General features: G+C 43.1%; 1 protein-coding gene across 3 annotated transcripts in view; it reads left to right on the top strand.

Annotated features, from left to right (window-relative positions):
• Window positions 1-17,664, top strand: part of STAU2 (staufen double-stranded RNA binding protein 2) — a 229,865-nt gene that overhangs the window by 15,497 nt on the left and 196,704 nt on the right. For all 3 annotated transcript variants that reach the window (XM_053244517.1, XM_053244520.1, XM_053244519.1), the window contains exons 4-5: window positions 1,405-1,564; window positions 5,789-5,924. In XM_053244517.1, the coding sequence (XP_053100492.1) occupies window positions 1,405-1,564; window positions 5,789-5,924 (296 nt within the window). The remainder of the gene's footprint in view (window positions 1-1,404; window positions 1,565-5,788; window positions 5,925-17,664) is intronic.

The following is a 17,664-nucleotide window of genomic DNA, read 5'->3' as shown; positions in this document are numbered from 1 at the left end:
CAGGACCACTCAGCAACAGAGTTATCCTCCCCATGTGCCCCTCCCTCAGGAGAGGCAGTGCCCAATCTGGACCTTACAGCCATGTCTCACGATGCTTCTTGTTTTGGCAGCAGCCACGAGGCTCTCTCTCGTGCAGAGGCAGGACATGACTTGGAGGCAGGCTTCAGAGTCAAAGAGAGAGGCTCGGCTGAGTAGCGCCCGACCTCATCTGGCCCAGATATGACGCTGAGCTAGCAGGAGATGAGGGCAGGTGCGCTGGGCCTGGGTGGGCGATTTGGAGGCTCCCCAGAGACAGTGGGAGCTGTGAGGCCATGGATCTGGTCCCCAGAGTCCAAGGGAAAGGGCGCCTATGGCCACAGCCCTGATCCAAAATGGGGCCTCCTGTGACTGCTTTTTCAAAAGGAGAAAGGCATGTGGTTCTTTAGTTACAGAACTCCCACTTGTTAGCTGAGACACTGCTCAGACTTTCTCTTTCTCTTTATGGGAGAGGAAGAATGAGAGTTCAGGTGCTGGGGTGGCAAACAAGAGTGTGTGAGTGTGAGTGTGTGTGTGTGTGTGTGTGTGTGTGTGTGTGTGTGTGTGTGTGTGTGTGTTTTGCAGGGAGCCATCCATGCAGTATTCCCCCCACCCCCAAGGGTGAGATAATGCACACCATATTAAGTGAGTAAATCAACTAAGTAAAGATATGAATCAATGTATTATAATTGCATTGTTTTAATTACATTGCAAGCTAAAAACATGAATTTAATTAACCTACAGGCTCCCAACTCTTCATTATTGATACCTGTATTGTTCCTTGTTCTTTGCAGAATGCACACTATTTTAATTTGCAGAATTAGTGGTTGCAAAAGTGAAAAAGCAGATCTGTAAGACTGCATTCCTATACATACTTGCCTGGGAGTAAACCTCATTGAATACAGTGAGACTTGCCTCTGAGGACTGCACTGTAAAGAGCAGAACTCTGACTACTGATAGATTTGTGGACCTCAAACTTAAAAGGAGAAACTATGAACATGTCTGACATCAAATGCCTATTTGCCCACTTGGATCTGTTCCCAGGCAGAAATGTGAGCAATATCTCTTTAAAAGATACGTGTCTTTCCCCCCAAAGAGATCTGCACATTGATACTGGGAAATATGCTATGCAGACTGGGCAGACCACACTAGTTCTGAAGTTGTCCTACCACCAGTACAAATGAAGGTGGCATATATGGTACATCTGGTGCTTGTAGAATGGCAGTATCTAACACACTGTGTGGTCACAACTGATCCTTGAGACCAGTGTTACACAGACAAGTGTTGATATTTGGACCCGAGTTCCATGATATTTTTTTTAAAAAATCTGTTCTTTTGGTTGCTCTAATTGACCTTGCCCTTATTTACCTGTCCTTTATGTCTTCAAAGATGTTCACAGTGCAGCTGACTCTTGGAGAGCAGACATGGGAAGCGGAAGGAAGCAGTATTAAAAAGGCTCATCATTTTGCTGCTAGCAAAGCTCTGAGTGAAACTACCCTATCCAAGCCAACACCTAGGCCACCCAAAAATAATGTTAATAATAATCCAGGTACGTCACTATTCTACTTTTCATCGTACTCACAACTGGGTTTTGCATGGACTAGCATAGAGTCAGATGTTTCATTTGTTGTAAGCAGCAGTGCAATCTGGAAAACCAGTAAAACAAGGGAAGGCTAACAATTTGTAAATGTGACTCATCTGGTAAACATATGTGGTTATTCCTTTTATTTGCTGTAGCAAAAACTTCCGAGCTTTCATGCAAATATATATTTCTGAAAGATTCTGTTTTAAAAGATAAAGCTGCAAACCAGATTAATTGGCTGGTGATGTTTTTGTGATCAGACATGAACAAGGGTGAACATCAACAAGGCTGAACTGATTGTTTTTCTTAATTTAATAAAACAAAGTAAGGAACAACTTTAACTGCTAACTTGGCAAAGAGGCACCTTTTAATATGTCGATTCTCTTTATTTAGTAGGGGAAGAGTAACTGGCCCTATCTACTCCTAGCACAGTACCTCCAGTGACTGTTGCTGGTGTCTATCCAATGTTTGTTTTAGATTGTGAGCCCTTTGGGGACAGGAATCCATCTTATTTATTATTTCTCTGTTCCGCCCTGAGCCATTTTTGGAAGGGTGGTATAGAAATCAATCAATCAATCAATCAATAATAACTGGCATCTCTGCAAGAGTATGAATTCTGCCTTGTTCTCCAGCTCTATTCACCACCTCCAGTGCCATGCCAAGTGGCACAGTAACTGCAGTAAATACTGCCTTGTTTGTTGTCAGTGGTGTTCTAGTAATAGTGTCTGACATCCAGACTAGTGTTGTGCATGTGCAAGACGTTGCATATTCTGTTCCAGGACCTTTGTTGCACAACTGCGCTGTGCTGGGTTGCACAACCTCTCGCCGCTCTACACACTTCTTAAGAGTGCACAACTTATCTCGTGCTAGAGCAACACTAGTCTGGCTGTCAGCAGTTTTTGCAAATAGTTGTCTACACACATTGTTGTTGTACGGATTCAAATGTGTTTACAGCCCTAGCCTATGCAGATCTACTTAGAAGTAAATTCTGCTGAATTCAGTGGAATTTACTTCTAGGTAAGTATGCGTAGGATTGCAGCCTTATGGCTTTCGGTTATCTTTATTCTGTGTCATGTGTATACTACCCTACTATATACCTGAAATTTGTTTAATATTTATACCTCAATTACATGTTTAGTTTCTCTGCCACTGTCCTTGTGGTGGCAGAAGAGGTGAGAGGTGAAGTGGGAGAGGTCCAGGACACCCCCAAAATATTGGGGGCCTGTGCCCCCCCAATGACACCACTGGAGCCCATCAGTGTAGCATTTTGTGAGTTCTTCCAATCCCTTACACGTGCAATAGAGTTCTTTGTTGACACTTGCAAAAATTTGTGCTAGATAGGTACTAAGGTTATACAAGATTCCTTTCTTGCTCAGATAAAAGTGACATTGAGCTCCATGGACTTTGAAATGTGTTGTAGGCAGTTCTGGTTTCAATCCTGTTAAAACTTTCCTTCAACAATAAAACATATTTATAAAGCCGGAGTAACCATCAGAATTAATTTACAGCAAACTGGCACTGTGTACTAATTGTTATATATGAACTCATGAACTAGCCTTTTACTTATTTAGACCATTGATCCATCCAGCCCAGTGTTAGTTACACTGACTTGCAGTGGCTCTCCAGCAGGGATTGAAACTAGGACACTGCAAACCAAGTGTCCTATGGCCCTTTCCCATTTTAAATCACTGCATTATATATGGGGGATGTCAGTAGGGATGTGCACGGAACTGCGGAACGCTGCCGCCCCCAAAACTTTGTAGAAAAACAGAGCGCCAGAGGGGGGGGAAGCAGTGGCAGGGGTAAGTACAGCCCCCCCACCCTTAAAGGGAGCTCCCCCCGGGCGCCGAACCACCGGACCGGGCCACGTCCGAACTGGTTTGGAGGCCTCTAAAATGGCCTTCGGACCGTTTCGGGCACATCCCTAGATGTCAGGAATATATAATCACAAAAACAGCCTTCAGACAAAGGGCTAAGCAACCCCTCCTCCAGTGCCACTGCTGCATTGTAGTCTCGCCCCCAGCCTGTGTGTTTTAGGAAGGTAGGTAGGTAGTAGGGAGCATGGATCTCTTGGTGTCATGTGTAATTTCACTTTTACACGGACGGCAGTTGCTTTTGCATATTGCACTGTTTGGCCAGCAGAGGGCTGTAGAGCCTAAAGTTCCTGACAAGTTTAATTCAAAGGTGGATATTAGGTTTAATATATGTCATGGTTGAAAGTGACTGTTCTTTTTTGTGGACTTCTATTCAGTTTTTGTAGAAATGATCATTGTTAGTGTCACTGATGACAGAAAATACCACCATTTGAATATCAGTTTTCTAACAATATCTTGTATTTCTGCTAGTTTCTACAGTATTTGTCAGAATAAGATGACCAGTTTTTATTTTTGTATCAGTTTCAAACTGTTTTATGTTAAGATCGTGATGGTTCACAGCTGAACAATCAGAGTTCGGAAAGTTGGTTCAGAATCTGGTTTTCTGTGTTTTATCTGTACGCATGTGATTATTCTGTCCAATTGAAAGGTACAAGAAAATGAGAATGTCAAGTGGTTTAGTCAGTTCCATCTATTTCTGCTTGGGTTCTTGCTAATTTTACTATATAAAGGTAAAATGCTACACAATTTCTGCATGGATGGTGGTTTGTGTAGAAATTAATGTGAAACTTGTGCATAGGATGCCTATAGGATACAATTCTACTCTATTCTATCTATATATTTAATTCTCCTGGGTGTGTGTTTAGAATGTGTGTTGTGGCGCCCAGCTGATTGTCTGAGGTGCACCCAGGAGGATTGGTCACTGCGGTGGCGGTGGGCCTGGCTGTGGAGGCAAGGCCCAGGAGGGGGGAAAGAAAGTGGGGGGGCAGAAGTGGCAGTGGGGAGGAGAGGCGCCTGGGCCCAGCACCGGCCGGCCATGGTCAGGAAGCGGAGACTGGGGCAGAAGGTGGGGGCCGGGGGAAGAGGTAACCGCTGGTCCCAAAAAGCGCACAGATGCTCTGTGCGGGGTCGGCTAGTAAGTTTTTATTGTGGGAATGTTCATTATTCTTGTATGTGTATAGCTACAGTTGCACAGAATGCAAGTGTATTAGAAATAAATAAATCCTACACTGAATTACTTTCAGTGTAATGCGTGAAACATGAATGAGATGAAAAGTATGTATATTAACATTTGGTTCCCCAGATGCTATCCTAGTGGCATAAAAGCAGAGTAGAGAGACTTCTGTATCTATGGCAAGAGAACTTGGAAGCAGGCCCGGGCGTGTTGTGCAGAAAAGGGTGGACGTAGGGCCATGGGCCACCACCCATCATTTCCTTCTCAAAGGCCCTTCTAGAAGACCTAACTGCTGGCCAGGCTTGTATGCTATAATGCAGGGGTGGCCATGTGAGTGTGCATGCCTCAGGAAGTCAATATAGGCATTATGTTTCCAATGCTAGTATCATATCTAAAATATACTTAGCTAGTCAGTTATATGTGTATCTGTGTGTGTGTGTGTTCTATACAAGGGAATGTAGGAAAATGTGATGTATCAGCCCCATTCTATGGGACCAACTTGGCAACAACTAAACCAGATGGCAGACAAAATGCAGGATATAGCTCTCAGACTGCTAATTGACTGGGTTCACATGTAATGCTAAGCCATGATTAAACCATTGTTTACCATTACTAGAACAAGCCATGCACCCCACATGCATGTTTGAGGGGAGGAAATTTGCTACACCCATTCCTGGTTTAAAACAAACCTTGAAATGTTGTGTCCAAACCCAGCAAATCCCAGTTGGTTCTAACTATAGATTTTGAACTAGCCTTGATGTCCGTTCTGATCCTAGATCAAACCCAGCTTGATATCCTGTGGTTAGAACAAACTGGGATTTGCTGGATTTAGAGATGTTGACAAATATTGTTTTGTTTTAAACCAAGAATAGAAGGAGTGTGCAAGGCCAAAGTTCATGCTAGTTAACATTAAACCATGATGGTTTAATGTTATGTCTTAACCTGATCATTCTCTTTTCATGAGATTCAACAGAACTGCCACTATGATTTACTATCTCTGTAAAGTCTTACAGTCATATTTCAACCTGATTTTAAGTCTCTGCTGCATTCTCATCCTTATAGTTATAAAAGTAGAAAATGAAAATCATGTTGATCTTTGTATTTCTAATACAGTTGTTGATGTGTGTGTTTATTTTTTGACAGGCAGTATTACCCCGACAGTGGAGTTGAATGGTCTTGCAATGAAACGTGGAGAGCCTGCCATCTATAGGCCGTTAGATCAAAAACCAATCCCAAACTACAGAGCAAATTATAATTTTCGAGGCATGTACAATCAGAGGTTTGTGCATTTTCAATTTTTTAAAATTATTATACCTCGGTCTGCATTCTGAAAAACAAACTCAAGGCAGATTTCTAGCTTCTCATTCTGAGTTCATTACTTGGTATCATTATCTGTTCCAAATGTGCTCTGGATTCTGAAATTTCCCCTTCCTTCTGGATGAGTGTGAAAGGCTGCATCTGGAAAGTTAGCAGGAAACGGAACTGTTCCTCCATCCCAGTAGATATTTATGGCATTCTTCAGTTTGCAGATGTTGTTACTCGATAGCATTTGGCTTATTAATAAAAAAAACATTCATTCCACATTTTACAAACCTCCTATTTAAAACATTCTTAGGAATGGATGTGATTTCCACACAGCTGTTGTGTGTGAATAGTGAGGCTTTCCTTTTCTTTTCAAGCTAATGTCTCTGCACTTTTCAAAGACTGGACCACTTCAGGAGCTTGTGAAAGTGAACCTTGGGGTAACTCTGGCATAAAGAATCCCAGAACTTCTGTATCCATTTGGGTATTCTTGTTTTTTGGGAAAGGATTTCTGTTTTCTGATCATTTTCAAATAGGCATTGGTAATTTCAATATTGTTTGTAACCTGGTGCTCTAAGGGCATGTAATCCTTGATCCATGGTGCATCACTTTTCTCTTTTGAGCCCCTCTTCATTCTGACTGGGAAGCCGAAGGGGTGTTTTTGTCCCATGACAATAATAGACAACACCCTTGCAGCAATCATCATGACTTTATGAGATCTAATTTAAGAATTTCTAATTGGATCACCTGCCTTTTAACCAGTTAGTCTATTATTTTTAAACTAGCTGTCCCAGGCACAGAGCATCTGCGCCTCTAGTTCTCGTTCTCAGCCCCTCTCCCCCCCTCCAATATTCTTTCTTTCTGGCCAGCTGTCTGGCCACCCACTTTTCCCAGCCGGACGCCGCTTTCTCTCCCCCTGCCACCACTTTCTCTCTCCACCTGCCTGTCTGTCCGCTAGCCTGTCCATTGGCCTTGTGTTCCCTGCCGCCATCACTTTCTTCTCCCCACTCCCCTAGCTTGCGAATTCTCATGAGAACTGCCACGCATGGGATTAGCCATGGGTACGTTTTATAGATTGATTTATTTAACACATTTTCATACCGCCCCAAACGTACGTATCTGGGCAGTTTACAACAAGATAAAAACAGAAAGTAAAACATCAGTTAAAACAAAAACAAAAAGTTTAAAACACCACAACAATTCAAAATTTTTAAATCCATATTTTAAAACAGCATTAAAACCATTAAAACAATATTAATTAAAAGCCTGGGTGAACAGATGTGTATTTAAAGGCTTTTAAAAAGCTGTCAGAGATGGAGAGGCTCTTATTTCACTAGGAAGCGTATTCCAAAGCGTCGGGGCAGCAGTGGAGAAGGCCCATCCCTGAGTAGCTAGAGGAGCTGTTGGCAAATGCAGACGGCCCTCTCCAGATGATCTCAGTGGGCGGTGGGTACTCAGTGGGCGGTGGGGTTCATGATGGAGAAGATGTTCTCTTAAATACCCAGAGCCCAAGCTTTTTAGGGCTTTATAGGTTATAACCAACACCTTGTATTTTGCTTGAAAATATATCAGCAGCCAGTGTAGCTCCTTCAATATAGGAGTTATATGGTCTTTCCGAGATGACCCAGAGACCAACCTGGCTGCCGCGTTCTGGACCAACTGTAGTTTCTGGACCACATATAAGGGCAGCCTCACATAGAGTGCATTGCAGTAATCCAGTCTGGAGGTTACATGCGGATTTACTACTGTTTTGAGGTCGTTCATCTCAAGAAACGGAAGTAGCTGGCGTATCAGCCGAAGCTGATAGAAGGCACCTCTGGCCACTGCCTCAGCCTGGGTGACCAGGGAGTGGCTTGGATCCAGAAGCACCCCTAGACTGCGTACCTGTTCCTTCTGGGGAAGTGTGACCCCACCCAGAACAGGCAGATCAAAATTGTCTCTTGAAATTGTCTCTTGAGTTCCGACCCCATCACCAACTCCAGGCAGGCATTTAGGGAGGTTATGCCTTCTCCTGATAATGCTGACATGGAGAAATAGGTTTGGGTGTCATCAGCTTGATGATAGCACCCTGCACCAAATCTCCTGATGATCTCTTCCAGCGGTTTCATGTAGATGTTAAACAACATTGGAGACAATACGGAGCCCTGAGGCACACCATACAAAAGTCCAGATTTTGAAGAACAGCAGTCTCTAAGGGACACCATCTGGAACCTGCCCAAGAGGTAGGAGCGGAACCACCGCAAAGCAGTGCCTCCAACTCCCAACCCCCTCGGGCGCTCCAGAAGGATACTATGGTCGATTGTATTGAAAGCTGCCAAGAGGTCCAAAAGGACCAATAGAGTCACACTTTCTCTGTCCATTCCTAATTGGAGATCATCCATCAGGCCGACCAAGGCAGTCTCCACCCCATAGCCCTCCTGAAAGCCAGTTTGAAATGGGTCAGGATAATCAGTTTCCTCCAAGACTGACTGGAGCTGGGAGGCCACCACCCTCTCAGTTACCTTGCCCAGCCATGGAAGGTTGGAGACAGGCCTGTAGCTGCTCAACTCTGAGGGGGATCCAAGGTAGGCTTCTTCAGAAGCGGTCTAATAATTGCCTCCTTAAGACAAGGAGGCATCCTACCTTCCCTCAGAGACACATTTATAATCTCTACCAGGCCTTCTACAACAACCTCCCTGCCAGATAATATAAACCATGTTGGGCAAGGGTCAAGAGAACATGTGGTAGGCCGCACCATGCCAATCAGCTTATCCACATCCCTATAACCCTATATTATATATATAGATAAATATGCAGTTACTAAAACCTCATGATAGGTGCCTCTCTGAGATATTAATGGATGTGTGACTTAATGAACAACAGCTACCACTCATTGTTTGAAGGAAGTTCTGTCTTTAATATTTTCTTTTTCATTCCTTAATACAATAACACCCTAGATCCAAAACAGCCTCAGAAAGAAAACAAGTATGCATGTGATTCTCAGCTGTACTTATTAACTCCCCCCCACCACTAACTTGATTAAACTATTTAAACAAATTAAAACTTGCAACACATTTCAATGAATTATATTGTACTTCTGTCTTAGCAGATTGCTTTTTGCTGCATGTAATCAGCAATGACAATATTGTCAGGCTCTGTTAAAGTACTCTGAGCAAAGGATATGAAGTCTGCTTTTCTCCCACAATACCTTGTCCTCATCTCCTCCTAAACGCAGTAACTTTTCCTAGATAATGTGACTAATAATAGCCATAAAAGAAGTCAGGAGTAAATTAATATATTTGAACATGATGCTCTCCTGAATACCTGGCAAGCCAGAGAGGACAAGCCATACTAACGTTTAAAGAGCTGTGCTCTTCCTGTATGCCTGGGAATTCTAAGACAGGTGTCAAACTCCCATTGCAGGCTAACACTCTAGAGGAAGAACCATGTGACATAGGGAAAAAGCAGGAAGGTGGACAAGAAATACTTTATTTATTTATTTATTTATTTATATTTATTTTTGCATTTATATACCGCCTTTCGTTAAAAAACAACCCCAAGGCGGTTTACAAAAGTTAAAACATACAATAAAAAGGCAATAAAAACATCAAGCTAAACAATATAAAAACAGGCATAAAAACAATACAACAGGTAAAAACACAGAAGCAGCAGTAAAAACGATTATGTAAAAGCCTGGGTAAAAAGCCAAGTCTTTACAAGCTTTCTAAAAGCCGTGATGGAGTCCGAGGAACGAATGGCCACTGGGAGAGCATTCCAGAGTCTAGGAGCAGCAACAGAGAAGGCCCTGTCCCGAGTGCACGACAGTCGGGCCTCTCTCATTGTCGGCACCCGGAGCAGGACCCCCTCAGATGTCCTCGTCAAGCGGGCAGCAACCCTTGGGAGTAGGCGGTCCCTCAAATACCCCGGGCCCAAACCGTTAAGGTTTAACTTCATATAAAAATAAGATAAATACTAGGTATGAATTTTTCTTGGCAAGAGGGTTCTAGAAAGTTAAAAGATTATCTGATATGGTCTCTGTGTTTTTACACTTATGGGCTTTGTGCATGCATGGATACCACGTTGGACTCTTCCAAGCTTCATCTCTTGCTTTTGGCGGGAACCTCACCCTCAGCCGCGATATGCAGTGGTACCTCTCTTCAGTCCCAAAAACTTTGGCACTGAATCCTGCATTGAAGTCCTCTGCAGCAGTGCTTCTGAAAAATATAAAGAAGAAGGTTATTAAGAAACAACATCCATCCTTGCCTGTGGGACAACACTTACCTAGGTTCCCCCAAAAGAAGCAAACATTCGGGATGGAAACTGAAAAGGAACTCCTGAAAAAGAATATTATTCCTCCTACAGAGCCTATAACTACTCTGAAACCTTCTTCCTAGTTGACTCAGACACTGACACCCAGTCCGTCTAATGCACTGGTAATGAAAGATTTGGAAGAATCAGCCCCAGATGTGATTCTAGTAGACGCTTCCCTGGAATTCCATCTGACATGGCCTCATTCTCCTGAACAGGACCTGGACATTGAACCAGACTATCTTCCCTCTGATACCAATAACTTTGAGCCGGATAAAAGGAATTAAGCCTCGCCTTTGAGGAAACGGAGATGCTCGCTGATTCCAGCATGACCGGAATGCCCACACTGCTCTAAGAGTCCCATGCACTATGGGATCGAAGTGCTCACCATCTGGACAAAAATCCTTCTTGAGACAGAAACCATATTAAAGACAGGGACTGCTATGGTTGTCATTATGGGGAAAACTATACTATCAGCTCCTTGAGAAATTTGCGTTATTTGGATGATCGCAGGGGCTCTTTTCGCCATGACTGGAGTCAAGAGAACAAAGACTTTGAACCTTATAGACAGGATAAAGGTTACTGTTCCTCATATTCACGTTGGTACTGAGATGAATCTTGGTGCTGAGAAGAGTGGTATGACTGGCATCACATGGATCGCTCTGGATTTTTACACTGCAGCCCTTCTAGATCTTGTCCACGGAATTATAAATCCCAGTCTCTGAACCACAAGATTGGGATCCAAAATCGATATCGATCTCCAAACCACAAGGTCTCCAACGCTCCATTCTGTGGACAAGATTGGCCAAAATATGACATAGCACCAGCCAAAGAGCCAGAGAAGACATCTTCTGCACCTGGATCTTCGGATTCCACAGTGCATCCACAACCACTACTGTCATCCATAAAACCTGCAACTCCAAAACCTACTCAGCCAGAACCGGACAATGCTGTACCTTCGGGTTCGAGTGAAGGGGAAGGGTCGGAAGAAGAAACACACTCTCCAAGGTCAGAATTGACATCATTGGGATCCTCCCCAAAAGACCTTTTTGCTGACTCTAAACCAATATATCTGTTAGAAAATTTGAAATTATACTCTGATTATGTATTGAGAATGGCCACAGCTCTTGGGGTCAACTTGGACCAACAACAGAAAGGGGAATTGGACCTTTTGTTTGGCCTAATTGATGCTGATGCAAGGATACCAGCATCCCTGCCTTTGAACATGGCTCTCTTAGAAATTGTAAATATTTACTGGGAAAAGCTTTCAACACTGCCTGAACCCATATGTGTTTGCTACCTCATGCTTGTCTTGGGATGCATATGCCTCAACAATGGTACTTAGATACATTCAATCCTCATCAGGACTCAAGACACATCCTACTTCGCCCTTCGGATTATGTTTGTCTGGTGGACCAAAACCAACCACCTTACTTCTGGTACTTTTGTCATCACAACAGATTCTTCGGGAACTGAATGGAGAGCTCACACAAGTCGATATCACCTGAGTGGCCACTGGACTCCAAAGACACATAAAGTACTTTGAACTGTTGGTGATTTTTCATCCTCTCAAAGGATTCCTCCCTCTGATATGCAGTGCTCATGTTACCATACAAACAGACAACATCACAGCCAAGGCATATGTGAATTGACAAGGTGGCATGGGATCCAGGTTGCTCCTGACGCTGGCCATAGAACTGTTGCAATGGCACATAGTTCACAAGGTGATTCCTCACGCTGTCCACATTCAAGGCACAGACAACAGACAAGCAGACAGCCTGAGCAAGGTGTGCACAGTCTCCCACAACTGGATGCTGGACTGCATCTTTCTCCTGGACATTTTCAGATGTTGGGGGAAACCTTCTCTGGATGCTTTTGCATCAGAAGAGAATGCTCAGTGTGCCCAGTACTGCTCCAGAGCAGGGCAAGGGAGGACATTCCTAGGGGATGCATTCGCCCTTTGGTCAAGGGACCATTACACTTACCTCTTTCCCCATCCCACTTATTCCAAAAGTGCTCCTGAAGATCAAGGCAGAAAGGGTACACTGTATTCTCACAGCCCCATGGTGGCCACAACAGCCATGGTTTCCACATCTGATCAAGATGACAGTGGAGTACACACACCTACCTTGCATTCTGCATCTCCTCTCCTAAGCTGAGGGATGAGTGCTCCATCCGGACATGAAATCCCTCCATCTTTCAGCATGGAGGATCTTGCCAGGTAGAGCTCCAGGAAGTGCTAATGAAAAAGTCATATTCCCATAAGTGGACATGTTTCCTTGCATTTGCTACTCAACAGGGTTTTGATGTTTCATTGTTACAAGTTCCTCAAATATGTTCTTTTTTACATTTGAAAAGTTCCGGTTCAAAGTAATATTGACAAAGTTCACCTGGCCGTGATAGTTGCTTACTCTCCCCAGTTTAGTATTTCTTGGTTTCCCCATCCCACAAGAAAGCATTTTATTAAGGGCCTCGCTCATATTATACCTCATGACCCAGTGATGGCACCCACATGGAATCTCTCTTTAGTCCTTGCAGGGCTGTTGAAACCATTGATGCAAGGGCACGTAAGGACAAGGCCTTTGGCAGAGCTGTTCTCTAGTCTATCTTCAGCTAGATCCACCACCAGGTATGTAGCTTGTGCTGCGTCCCTCAGTGTAAAAGACAGAGACCATGTCCAAGAACCAAAGTTACAGGTAAGCAACCTGTAGTTCCTGTTCCATAAATTAGGAAAAGTTTGGGTTATGAAGTTTATAGAATGTTTTGCAACACCTAGTTTGGCTTTCTTGCTTGAGTCATTTGAAGGTAATTTATCTGCAGGGATGTTTCTGCAGTGCTTCAGTTCTCTGGTTGTGGACTCTCTGGCCTGGCATACACAGGTTGATTTGTGGGGGGAGAGTGAGGGGATGGGGAAGGACTGGATTTTGGCCTTCCAGTTCTGTGGTAAACATTCTGATTAAATGTGTCATAAAAGGTAGAGCTGCAGTAAGAAAACGGTGACTCCCTACCACAGGCCCGCATAACTATAGCCTATTGAGTGGAATAGTTACAGTGTTCTGATGGGGTGGCATATTGGTCTGCATTCAGTCTTTCACAATCTGCTAACTTCTTCATATGTATTGGGTATGGAGAAACTTAACTGATCTTAGAAAACTAAGGACTTGTTGGAATTAATATCTAGCTTTCATGAAGATGCATTTTTATAGTATAAGCAGATTCAGTTATTCTTGTCTTTTAAAAAATAATAATGCCCCCAACAGGCTGTCTGACTGGAATTGTGAGAGGCTATGAGGTATTGATAGTGCTGGGTTTACCATATGACTTAAATCTGAAGAAGACTGTCTCCCGCTATACTGTTATATGCAATAAATCTTCAAGTGGATGCTACAAGGTTCTCTATCATTTGTTTCCACCCTTAGGCTCAGTTTCCCCAGCTGCAGGGAAATCACTGGGATATGTATCTGTGCCTTTGTGGCAACCACTCCATTTAGGTTGGGGATGCAATATATACATCATTCTCTAGTTACATAGATTATCTCCATACAAGAACCAACAATGAATGGGTAATGGTGGAGTAGAGAGGTGTCTTTGTCACCTTAAGTGGCACAGCGGGGAAATGCTTAACTAACAAGCTAACCACCAGTGGGAGAGTAACTGGCCCTCTCCATCCCCAGCACAGTACCTCCAGTGACTGTTGCTGGTGTCTATCTTGTGTTCCTTTTTAGATTGTGAGCCCTTTGGGGACAGAGATCCATCTTATTTATTTATTATTTCTCTGTGTAAACTGCCCTGAGCCATTTTTGGAAGGGCGGTATAGAAATCAAATAAATAATAATAAATAATAACAAGCAGAAGGTTGCTGGTTCGAATCCCCACTGGTACTATAGTGGGCAGCAGCGATATAGGAAGATGCTGATAGGCATCATCTCATACTGCGCAGGAGATGGCAATGGTAAACCCCTCCCATATTCCACCAAAGAAAACCACAGGGCTCTGTGGGCTCCAGGGGTCGAAATTGACTTGACGGCACACTTTACCTTTAGAGAGGTGTCATGTGATCTGGAGGAATGGTGTGTGGCTAGCCCCTTTCCTTGTGACTTCCATGGAGCTGGGGTGTCTGTTTAATCCTGACTCACTGGGCTGGAGAGAACCTACAAGCAATTTGGACTGGAGAGAATCTACAAGCAATTTGGAACTGAGAGAGTTAAGCTTTAGCTGAGCAATTTCGACTATAAATGTGAAGACTTGGGAAAGTGGCTGTAGTAGAATAATCCTCCTAGGCCATCAGAGGGCAGTATGAATTTGTCATTTGTGTTTGACTGCAGATACCCTGTCCAAAAAGCATGTTTGCTTCTGTACTCTCTTTTTAAAATTATATATTTTTCATATCAGTTTAAAGCAGTTAGAAATAGTTGGTTGCAGTGTTTTGACCTATAGCAATTTTCTTAAAGAATTTTTTAAAAAATGAATTGAGGTGATTGCACCTTGAGTTTAATGTGTTATTTTAAAATTAGTGTAACGGTTCTGGTACATGTGTCTTGGAAACCAGAAAAACTTAAGTATAGCACAGTATACACTAACTCTATATTTTGCAGAGGTATCTCTAACCTATGCTGTTCTTTTGTATCACTTTACTTCATTAGTTTTCTCGATCTGTGCCTTTGCCCCTTCCTCCCTTTCCGCATTTCTCTTTCTCTTCTCCCCACCTCAGGGTTCAGATACACTTAAATTAGGCTTGGCTGAACATTACACAGTGTTAGGGCTTCCCCAAACTCCAGTGGGCAAACAAAGTCTGCACCTCAGGGTTGTGGCGAGGTAAATAGGGGCGGCAGAACTAGATCGAGAGGGTCAGGAACTGAAAAAAGAATCAGATTGAAATGTCAAGCCCAGAGGAGTAGCAAAGCCAAGGTTAGGTGTAGCCAGGATCACAGCCAGGTGGCACCCACAGAAGCCACGAGCTGAACTTGGGAGCAAAGAATGACACAGTTCTGGGAGGCAGATCAGGAAAGAAGGGACCAGAGGATCACAAAACCAGGTAGACGATTGCTCAGTTATGGATTTTGACATGGGAGCTTTTATCTTGCACCAGCAAGACAGATTAGGGATCTAAAAGTAAGTGTGTGAGGGGTGGGGTCGAAGGATATCGCTGTATTTCTTAGATTCCAGTGCCATCTCACCTCTTGTGAACTACCACCATCACACTTGGATGTAAGCTGAATTAATTGTTCACTGTCTGCATAGCACCTTTTACTTGGTCTTGTTTGCCATCACCATACAGCTCCCACATACACATTGTGTGGAGTACAGCTGTGCTTGTACTTGTTTCTAGGAAAGGAAAAGGGAGAAAGTCAGCCCATTTCCTGTGACTTTTAAAAAGTAGAAACATCTGTTTAAGAAAGCTGTCCCTGGAGCACAGTGGCAAGGGAGCCTGCAGGTGATGTGCTGTGCCATTGCCAGTAGCTATCACTTCGGATGATGGTGATTAGTATTAGGACTCCAGAAAAACATTTTGTTTGGGCCTGTCAAGAAAGGATGGGGTGTTTTTTTAAAAAAGCATGTCATACATTTTAAACAAACAGTACATTCTCCAGTCTTTTTATAGCTGACAATATGGTTTAGAGTAGAAAGGATGTGACGGAGTAGTCACTTTGCTTCTGGAAGGACCGTAGCCTTTCTCTTGTCTACTGAGTTGTTTATGTAATTGGGCTATAAGTCATGCCACCACCTCTCACCTTCCAGATCCCTCCAGTTGACTACCACTGTCACTACCACTACTATTATTTATATACCACTTTTCAACAAAAAGTTCTCAAAGTGGTTTACATAATGGATAACAACAACAATAAGGCAGTTCCCAGTAACAACAACAAGATAGTTCTGCCCCCAAAGTTAGCTCTAAGAAGTCTAAGAAGAAACAAGCAAAAGCCACTAGGGATGTGCGAACCGGCTCATAATCGAACTGTTTTGCACTCAAACCAGTTCACTTTGAAGGTTCATCATCAGACCCAACTGGGTCTGGTTTGGTCCAAGGTTGAGCCGAACTGTTCGGGCCCCGTTCGAGTGCGGTGGGGGGCTTCCCTAAGTGTTATATTATTTAGTAAAATCAAAGTACTTATTCCGGCAGTGGCCATGGGGGGTGCTGTGGGGGCCTCAGGGGGCAGTACCACAGCTCCCCTTACCCCCAGCAGCCTCCCCCAAGTCTCCTGGGCCTGGTTCGGTCTGATTCAGGCCCGTTTCAGCCCTCTGCATGCATAGCAGCCATGCTTTTGGCCTCTGTGCATGCGTGTGCACTTGCATGACTACACAATTTTTTGGCACCATACATTGCCATGAATGTTGATAGTGCTTTATTATAAATATATAAATAATGTCCAACAACTAAAATTAGAGCATAAATGGCATGCATTTGCCTATGAATTAATTATGTATTTAGCATGTTTTGTCATTTTCAGTGTATACTGAGGTCATTACCATCCTGAGGTTTACCACTCTTCAGTACAATTTATGCCTCCCCTTTAGTTTTCCAGCTTCCAAGCAGGTTAATAATGTCGACTGTCTTATGTAACATAAATAATTTCATCTGAATGATTTGGCTGGGCTGGCTTTATTTTTGCAGCATCCACAATGAGGTAAACATAGTACAGAACTAAGTGACTGGGGCTCTTTTTCTTTACACAGTCGCTATATTGGCAAGTGCATTGCTCTTTTCAGTATAGGAAGAAAATGAAATTATAGCTAGATGTGCAGCATTGTTTATGTCCTTTTGCTCTAATAGTATTGAAAAAATGCTCTTACTAACCACTTTGCATTCTGTTAAGATTGGTGATTAATACAGTTCATAGGAAATTTTATGAGCTGAAGTAGATAAGAGGCTTGACTGTCCATGTCCTAGATGCTGTATTTCCACTTTATATAGGGAACATCAGAATTCCTTGCTTTAGAATACAGCTGAAGTACAATGCAAAACTTGATTTCAATCCTTTTTATAATCTATATAACTTTTCTTCATGTCAGTAACCCACCTGTTATGTAAGCCATGGCCATTAACTTAGTTTTTTACCATCATGCTTTCCCCCCACACACCCCACCATTCTCTTCAAGAGCAGCCACATTCACAGTGCACTGTGGAAACCTTATCTGGTTGAGTGTTTTACTGTGGAAGAAGTAAAGCAGATTTGGTGGTTTGTGATCACACTTTGACTAGTTATTTGCAAAGCTGAATGAAACGACGCAGATATAAAGAATCCTGACTCTGTATTTTAACAGAGATATTCTCCCCAAAGAATTTCTTCTGTGTGTGTGTGTGTGTGTATTTCAGTGTACACCTAAAAACGTAAAGTGTAAATATAAGAAACAGATGTTCAAACACACATGTATCATATAGATGCACTTATCAGAGGACTGGGATTTTCTGCAGCTCTCTATTGAGG

This window comes from Hemicordylus capensis, chromosome 4 (genome assembly GCF_027244095.1).
Source record: "Hemicordylus capensis ecotype Gifberg chromosome 4, rHemCap1.1.pri, whole genome shotgun sequence".
Classification (NCBI taxonomy): domain Eukaryota; kingdom Metazoa; phylum Chordata; class Lepidosauria; order Squamata; family Cordylidae; genus Hemicordylus; species Hemicordylus capensis.
Note: the sequence above shows the minus strand (reverse complement) of the source record. Positions and strands in the feature narration are given on the sequence as shown.